Genomic DNA, 9,782 nt, shown 5'->3' with positions numbered 1-9,782 from the left:
GATAGATAATGTATTTTTCTTATTTATCCTCAACCACAAATGCCAGAATTTCAGTCATCCATACACCTTCTGCTAACATGATAAGCCGAACATATAGACAGTTTGATGAATTCACACAATTGCTTATTACAAACTATCTTCTCAACCTCGTCAAGTATGGCAAAACAAGATCCCTAATCAAAACTATATCACCTCCTCATTATTACTATCTACAAGTAAAGCCGCTGCTCCACTTGGTTCACGAACGTGGTCGGTTTCCTCAAGAAACTCGATCCACTCTCGAGCACGCCATGTTTTACCCGTTTAAGTTGCAGCTTTCGAGCCTCCCCCGTCTTCACTTCTTTGCCTGCAGAGTAGAAACTTGTTAAATCTACGTATCCATGAAATTTCTTCACTACTAGGCCACTTTCAGTTTTGGGGTGAAGATAATGGTCAATTCCCAACAGTTACAAACCGTAATCTGACAAGGTTCATTGAGGACGTTGATAATGAAGATGTATCACTGTTAGACAGACCATACGACAAAATTAGTATTTCATAACAGGTTCGTGTTTAATGTACTATCTCGTTGACTATATAGATCCTCAGACACTGGGGAACTTCACAATGTTCACATCACATTTCAAGATGATAAGTAGATCGAAGTTTAGATAATTGACCAGTATTTTCTCACAAAGAGGGGGATAATTCTGCAATGCCCTGATTACTGCACTAAGCACAACAAAGGTGATTGCAGCTACTCAGGAAGATACAAATTTCAACGGAAACCGTCCTAGATCCTCTATTTTCTGTTTACTTCCTATCCCGACGATCATTTGATCAGTGCACACCACATGCACGATATGATCGTACAATTAGCACATGGCATATACCAATAAAATGACGAATGTGATTGTATCAAGATATAAGAAAAGACAGAATCAGAACAAGAAGGCAACATAACTAAATATCCCTGTAGTCACTTTCCTCTGTGCGGGGTCAAACTCTTATTTTAAGTAGAAGCAAGCAGATAAACGACAGAGATACCATACGAAAAATAGCATATAAGGCAAAAAAGAAAAGAATATTACCTGAGAATACAAGAAAGTGCCAAGAACTGCAATTGCAGCACCAAGAGCATTGACGGGTTGTACAGGTGTCTGGAAAATAATGATCGAGGAGACAATGACCGAAATACGTTTCATTGTATTTCCAATGCTAAACGTCAAAGGAGAAATCTCATCCAGCGACATGTATGACACCTGGTTATAGAGATGGTAAAATACACTCTGGGCCGCCATCCACCTATGTCCAAAATTAACCGCACAAAACATAACCAACATGGAACAATACAAACAAAATTGGCTAAAGAAGAAAACAAAGTTCACTAAAAAAACAAGTTATCTTGCTTCCTGAAATCCAACACATGGTGTAGAAAACTATGTTCTTACAAATTATAAATCTTTAAGATATTTTATAAATGAAATAAATGCGATATCATGTTTAATCGAAACCACATTCTTTGGGTATAATTTGTGTCGTAATGACTGATAGACATATCAACCACGAACAAATTTACATAAATGTTTGTAAGAAAGCATTGGATTTGGAACCATGAATCTTGGCATATCCTTGGAAGACAAATTAGCTTCATAATCAAGCAGAAGAAAACACTTTATCACCATGAGTATACACTATGTCCAAGGAATTATACGAGTAGAATATAATAAAACAAAATTAACATTGTGATTACCAGACGATCTGTGGTCCGATATCAGAAAAAGCTTGCTGAAAGCCTGCAGCCCACATCTGTGGTCCCTCCACAGCAATTGCAAAGGGGGTGAGAATTACTAGGGAAAGCATTGACAAGCAAGCATAGTAGTTCATTCCACTGACCGACTTCCCCTTCATCCCTTTCTTGGAGAATATATTCCGAAAAACAAACGCCAAATTCGAGATCATGGCCCCCATGAATCCTTTTGACATAGACATAAAAAAACAAACAAGCAAGCAAAACCCCTCAGAATCCACCAACAATCTCAAATAACCAGAAACCACATGATTCAATGCAACTAATTAAAGACACATCAATTTCTTCACCTAATCAAAAAGTAAAAATTGGACAGCAGAAATAGGTTAGTGAAAGTTACCAATCATGTTGAAATTGAGCTCGGTGAGAGCAGACAGGCCGCAGCCGCCGATGATCGGAATGAGGGACAGATAAACCGCCGGCGGGAAGGTCTCACCCAAGATGAATCTCGAAACCAAAACGCTGAAAGCAGGCTCGCCGCTCTTGATTATGTGAGTGAAGGAAACCGCCACCTTGGACATGCTCACAGTTGCCGCAACATGCCCAATTGTGTGCGCAACAGCTACCTAAACATCGTTATCATCGAACCTTTAGCCACAAAACACCAAAATCCAGATCGCGGAAACCCCTAACAAACTAATTAAACCTAAAAAAAAACTTACCGGAAAGAGCGATTTCCAAAATTCGAGATCGGTCTTGGGCGTCTCGGCGATCCGCAGCGCCCAGGAAACGAGCATGATAAGAGAGCCAGCAGCCAGCGAGAGCGTCGACGTGAGCCACGGATACGGATACGCATTCAGCACCTTTTTATTGTATATGTTGAACACCACATTCAAGCTCCACCACGTGGCGAAGTAAATTCCGATCTTTATCTTCCTCGCTGATTCAGATCGGGCGTCCGCCACCGGCTCCGATCGGTCAGCCTCATAAGCCGAGCAGCCGATTGAAGTAGACAACTCCTTTCTTTTTCTCTCTATCGGCGGCGCCCCAATGTGCAGTGGTTTAGAGAGAGAGACAACAGAAATTCGGGGAAGCCGTAGTGATGGCAACACCGGCAAACATCCTGGAGTGACCAAATTTGTTCGGGAAGTGAGAAAATAGGAGCCATGGCTGAATGAGGCAGGCTGCTTGAGAGAGGAAATCATGGTAGAAATGAGAAAAGGCGGAAATATTGATTGGATTTTGTTGGGGGTTTGGAAGAAGATATTTTGGAGAGGTATTCGTGTGTGGAAAGTTTGAAGCTTTGGTAGTTGTAAAGGTTAGAGAGAAGAGTTAGGTTTTGTATGTGCTAAGTAATCAAACCAACCACATCACTATATAATACAGTAGCTGTAATTATCCCAAAACCAAAAGAAAGAAAGGAGAAGAGGAAGAAGTGCATAAAAAGGAAAAGAACTGAAAAAGCAAAGAAAAGAAAGGCATACAAGACCAAATTAAACAGCACGTGAACGATTAGCTAATTAAATTTCAACTTTCCTAATTTACACGCAAAGAAAAGAAAGGCATGCATGTACTAATTTTGTTTAAATACATGACCCAAAATTTATTTTAATTATATTAGTCTAAGTCCAAAAGCTGCTTCAAACAAACAAACAATATCCGTAGAAATGCCTAGAAAAAACCTATTTGCTCTGGTATGTTTTTTACGATCTCATCTCTTTATCTTTGCAATTGTATTTCTCTTCCTCGATATGTTTCGTATGTTTCGTTCCACAACCTTTATTCTGGCAACTGTTTGTCTATCCTTCCCATGTGGTAACGACTGATGGCAGTGGGGACATACAACAATAGTTGTCTCTCCCTCAATTTTTTCTCTTTGGATTTTGAGGCATTATTGGTGTGTGTTTCTAGACAGTTATTTAAATTGGTGTGAGTTTGATTAGTGATGATATGTTAAGCAGATCTTAGCCTTTTCCTTGGATTCAGTTTTTTTAACATTCATTAATTCATTAGGAATAACTAATCCAATATTTGTAACCACTATTTGTACTTAAATTGATTGTTTTGGTTAATATTCCCAAAATAAGGATGTGATTTGTAAATTTGGAAGTCCGACCGTTAGTCATTACTCATTACATATATGTGATTTGCACCTTGTGATTCTCATGAACATTTCGAAAGAAATAAATGCAACTAGAATACATTTTATTTATTATAGTTCACGAGTTTAATAGATTAATTAAAATATTTCTGATAAAATGGAGATATCAATTTGATTTTAAAAAGTTAATCAACCTAAAAAATGTCCAGAATAAGTAAAATTGATTAGCTGGCTGTTAATAGCTTGGTCTCATCATCATTTTCTTCTATTGCATTTATGGATAGAGCCTAGAGGGCACTTTTGTGGGCATATTCGATTGTTAATTTACAGAGCGTTAGAGTATTTTATAGGTGTAGAAGTGAGAATCTAGAGAATATTACTTCGGATCTTGTTGTGCATAGACTTAGCATATCAAGAATAGAATACATGCCAAAATTGGTCTTGAACATATGATCATTTTACGATTTTGGTCATAAATTTTATCTTTTGAATTTTTGGGTTCTGTACATTTCAAATCGGATCACAATTGATCCTCCGTTTACAATTCCGTTAATTTTATAACAGTCAACGGTTTAACCCAATTTTGACCGATTAAACTTCTTAATTATTATTTTTAACTCACTAATTATATAATTAATTATTATTCTAATTTATTACTCCTAATAAAACAAAACAAATATATTAACAATAAATATAATAAAAACAAATGAAATTAAAATAACAAAATGAATTAAAACAAATTCCCTAACACTTAGCCAAAAACGAATCATCTTCTCCCTCTCCCTCTCCCTCCCGCGACGAATCACCCTCCATCTCCCTCCCCCTCACTTCGATCGCCGGCTAATCCCATTCCTGGACGAGGGATTAGAGTAGTTCTCGACGAAGCCTTTTACTTGACTAACCCTTTCTTGTCGCCCAAACGAAGAAACCCTAACCCAGCGAACAAAGAAACCCTAAATGGAGAAGGGGAACGACAAGGAGAACGAGAAGGATGCAAATGAAGTTGGTCCTTCCACTGAAAATCGATCGCCGCCGTCTCAAGATCCTTATCTTGAAGGTAAAATCTTTAATTAAAAGTGCTTTGATTAGGTTTGATTTGGATTTGTTGTGGTTTGGCAGTGAACATATGCGGATTTGTATTTAGGGTTTGAGTTTTTGGGGGACATATGTGGATTTGTTGTTTGTTGTCCCCGATTTTGAAAGTGAATGAATCTTATATTCATTTCATGTATTTATCATAAATAATTTATGATTTTTTTAAAAAAAATATTTTTGATTATTAAATAATTAAAAATTGCTTAAGTTGGTCAAAATTGTGATTATAATTGTTGACTGTTAAATATTAACGAAATTATTAACAGATGACCAATTGTGATCCAATTTGAAATGTACAGGACCAAAAAATTCAAAATATAAAGTTTAGGACCAAAATAGTAAAATGACCATATGTTCAGGACCAGTTTTGACTTTTACTCTCTCTCAAGAATATTAATAATGTGCCTTGTTGTCCTAGCTAACTTCTAAATTAATACTAATCTATCAATGTCCTAAATCTTTATTAGGAGAGCATGATCAATCTTGCTTTTTCCACTAATTTGTTTTGAACAAGTTGTTTAATAAAGTACAAGTAATAAGAAAAGAACTACATGCACCAGACATAACTAGATCAAGGAGAATCTGCGCTTTTATCTTACTTAATCCTATCTCTTTTTTTTTACAAAAAAAAAAAAGTCAACCATCTAATCATCATTTAATTTATCTAGTAGTATAGAGGATAATGAAACAAAAGTAATTTAACAAATAAATTAAGGAATATTATAAATAACTATATAAAATACATTATCATGAACGTTTACATTATTGTAGATATATAAAACTGCATAATTTAAATTAATTATAACCAGCCATTGAGTAAGGAGGACTAACAATAGGACAGGTCATCTGAATAAATTATGGGGGTGTCTCTCAACAATGAAATTAAAGGATTATTTATACTTTAATGCTTAATTTTTTCTCGTCGTTACTTTGTAGCTCGGATATTTGAAAATAAAACATAAAAAAAGCTTCAACTCTGCTTCAATGTTCATTTTGTATTTTCACAGAGAATTTCGACAATGGAAACTCGAAAAGTCCTTCTCGCTCAATTAGATACGATTATACGAAAATACTACGTGACCATTATAATTCTAGTGATACTATCATAATAACACTTCTTCTTTTGAGAAATGGACTTTGACCTGTTGGATATAAAGCCACAAACACGCCAAAATTCGGGCCAAAAGTATAATTATCCCAAAAAAAATTTTTAGCAAAAAATAAATTATGATTCATCCACAATTTTTAAAATTAATTGAAAAACTATGAAATTTTAATTTTTCACAGTTATCCAATTAGAACTGTTTTTGCGACGCTTAGTTTTGGATAAATTGCATATAAATCATGAATTTTGATCAATTTCTAGTTAATTCTGCAATTTTAAAAATTGGCCATTAAAATATTTTTCCACTGGTCTAATTAGGAGGAATTTATATCTAATGTGGCATCCGGAAGGAACAGGAACAGACTGTGAGTATTATCATTTTTCTTAACACACTTAGCAAATAAATTAACCACATCAATTTAAAACACATGAGTGACAATTAACCATATATACAAATTAAAAATCAAAATATTTCATCATCACAAAATTGAGAAAGTATTTAAATTTATGATTCTTTAGACTAATTTTACAAATTTGATCAAAATTCAGAGCTTAATCGCAAATTGTCCTATAGTTTTTGAACGATGTATTCATATCCGACCTATAGGTTGTCATGATCAAACATAATCGATTCAAATTTTAGAAATCTAGATTATATAATTCAACATAAACTGCGCACTGACGGTATAAAATCTAAAATTCAAAATCAATTTGGTACCAACTTCTAGTTGGAAAACATTTAGCACAATGAAAGTGGCTTTCCATTTGAAAAGAATATTCTATTATTCCATTATCATTTGAGACTTGCCATTTGACTAATACTACTATATTTAAATTTAAAATATTCTTATATAATGCATGGAACATCTCATTCTCCCTAAGAAATATTTAGGAGCAAAATAATGCATGATTGGTAATTTTATTTATCAAATAAAAGATTTATAAATTATATGTTACTATATCAGACCTCACAAGGTATTATATGGTTAGACTCTTAAATAACATTAAGGTATGATTAATAAAAAAAAGTTGACATGGTGCATAATAAAATTCAAGATTGTTAATTAATCAAGTTGCGTGTTTGAATATTGTAATGTTCTTGAAAGTAAAGGATTGTAGATGAAACTGACTAATATTTGATGAGGAAAATTCAAATTCAACCGAATGACGAAGATTCCAATCTAGACTCTCATATTTGTAACGATGAATATCAATTAAATTATAAATATACTATTATGACCTGGATCTTGACCTGTTTGGAGTAACACAGTCACAATAAAATTGTATTTACACGTAAGTAATGAAAGAGAGAAATTACCTTAAATGAACGAAGAAAAGGAAGTAAATAGAGCATCCACAACCGTGTTCTTGCCAGCGGCACGGTTGTGGGCCCGGGCGGTACTATTCATGCCTGCTCTCTGGCAAGAGCACAACACCCACAACTGTGCTCTTCCGCAAGGACGAGCACAATTAATTTAAAATTCAATTAAACAATAACATTTCCATAATATTAAAATTCATTTAAAAACCACAATAAATATTACAAATGACAAATAAAATTAAACATTACATAATTAAAATCCTAAAAATGAAAAATTACATAATTAAAATCCTAAAAATTAAAAATTACATAATTAAAATCCTAAAAATTAAAAAACCACTACTCGTTGCCGAATTTCACTCACATGTGGTTGATTAGGTCTTCTTGTAGTTGATTGTGGATTCGAGTATCGCGCATTGTGTGTCTTGTCTCGATCCTCTGGCCAACCGTCGTATGCTCGCCTCGGCGTGGGGGAGACCTCGCTGTTGAGCTTCCGGCTTCGTCCTCGTCGTAGAAGCTAGCCGCCCTCGGCCCTTCGTCGGCTATAATCATGTTGTGTAATATAATACACGTGAACATGATGTGGGCGATATTATTCACGTACCACAGCCGAGCCGGGGCCTTCACAATGTTGAATCGAGCTTGAAGGACCCCGAAGGCTCTTTCGACGTCCTTCCGCCCTGACTCTTGACGCTGCGCAAAAAGAACCCGTCTCGGGTCGTGCGGGTTGTGGAGCGTCTTCACGAACGTCGACCACCTTGGGTAGATACCATCGGCGAGATAGTAACCCATGCGGTATGTATTTCCGTTGATGGTGAAGTCGATCGCCGGTGCTACACCATTCATCACATCATTGAAGAGTGGTGAAGAATAGAGCACGTTCAAGTCGTTGTTGGATCCGGCAACGCCGAAATATGCATGTCAAATCCATAGGCGATAGTCGGCGACCGCCTCAAGGATAAGTGTTGGGCCGCCGCCTTTGTGACCACTTAAGTGTTGCCCCCTCCAAGCAGTCGGACAATTCTTCCACCTCCAATGCATGCAGTCAATGCTGCCAAGCATTCCGGGAAAGCCATGGACTGATTCGTGAAGACGAAGCAACCGTTGGCAATCATCGGTGGTGGGTGCCAGAAGGAATTCATCCCCAAAAGCAGAACGAACGCCCTCGCAAAAATTCTTTAAACAAAGGATTCCAGTGGACTCACCGATATGCAAATACTCGTCGAAGATGTCGGCCGTTTGCCCAGTAGCGAGTTGTCGGATGGCACACGTACACTTCTGCAACGCCGTGATACTTTGCCGGCCGGCTGCATCTACACCTGTTTGAAAGTATTCAACACGTGCGGACAATGTGTTGACAATTCGCATGAACAAGCGCTTTGACATGCGAAAACGGCGCCTGAAGTAATCTGCCGGAAACCGCGGATGGTCGGCAAAGTAGTCGGCAACGAGCCTTTCGTGGGCTCCCTCCCGGTCACGATGGATGTAGCGGCGATTTGATCTAGTGCGTTGAGGAGGATGAGCGGGGGTATTCGCCGCGACATATGCTTCGTAAGCGGCACGATGTTGTTCGTAGTATTCTTGTTCTTCGCGCTCCGCTTCCGCCATGAGATGAGTGAAATCCATTTGATGTTTTGAGTGAATGTTGAATGTGTTGATAGTTTGTATAAGAATTATGAATGAGAGATGAATGAGAGATGAATGAGAGATGAATTGATGTGATAAATGAGTGATGAATGTGTGTATTTATAGATGATTTTGGGAAAAAAAATAAAAAAATCAAAAAAATTCAGAAAAAACGGGAAAAAACGGCCATATTTTTGGGATTTGGAAAATATTTTTTTTTATTTTTTAGCATTATTTATAATTAAATACCGATTTTTTAAAAAATAAAATAAAAAATGTTTAAACACAACGGCTATGCCGTTGACGAATGGGAGCGCGCCACGTGTGCGTCTGCTGGCACGGACGTGCTCGATACATCGAGCAGCGCCGTGCCAGCGGCGCGGACGGCGGTGGCGACGGACGCCACCGCTGCGCATGCTCTTATGGATGAAGAGATTTCATAATCTATATTCTTATTATCAAAATGATAGGATAGCATAACAAGAGTTTAAATAGAAGATATACTATACATCCTATGCGGTTTGACTCTATTTTGCAATCCGTGAAAGAACTATCAACCAAGTGGATTGTCTGCTGCTTGAGTTGTGATTCTGAATGTTACATATACATCCAATTCTCAACTGTAATTATACGCCTGTATCATGAGTGTATGTTATATGACTTGCTAGCCTACTGGTAAAGTTGCTACATCCACAATTCAAATTCTAATGAGACTAAACTTACTTATACTACCTCCGCATTTTACAAATAGAAACTTTTGAAACGACATGAGTTTTAATGCACAATTGGAAAAATAAGAGAAGAA

General features: G+C 36.7%; 1 protein-coding gene across 1 annotated transcript; it reads right to left on the bottom strand.

Moving 5' to 3' along the window:
• LOC121806712 (glucose-6-phosphate/phosphate translocator 1, chloroplastic-like) lies at positions 1–3,177 on the bottom strand. The gene is made up of 5 exons (XM_042206839.1): positions 2,452–3,177; positions 2,130–2,355; positions 1,733–1,955; positions 1,071–1,284; positions 1–346 (listed from the first exon to the last, which is right to left on the bottom strand). Exons 1-5 carry the CDS (start codon positions 2,932–2,934, stop codon positions 335–337), a joined length of 1,158 nt encoding a protein of 385 aa, XP_042062773.1. The 5' UTR covers positions 2,935–3,177; the 3' UTR covers positions 1–334.
• Positions 3,178–9,782: the final 6,605 nt, after the last annotated feature.

Source organism: Salvia splendens, chromosome 6 (genome assembly GCF_004379255.2).
Source record: "Salvia splendens isolate huo1 chromosome 6, SspV2, whole genome shotgun sequence".
Taxonomy (NCBI): Eukaryota; Viridiplantae; Streptophyta; class Magnoliopsida; order Lamiales; family Lamiaceae; genus Salvia; species Salvia splendens.
The sequence above is the reverse complement of the archived record's forward strand: the minus strand, read 5'-3'. Positions and strand labels throughout refer to the sequence as shown.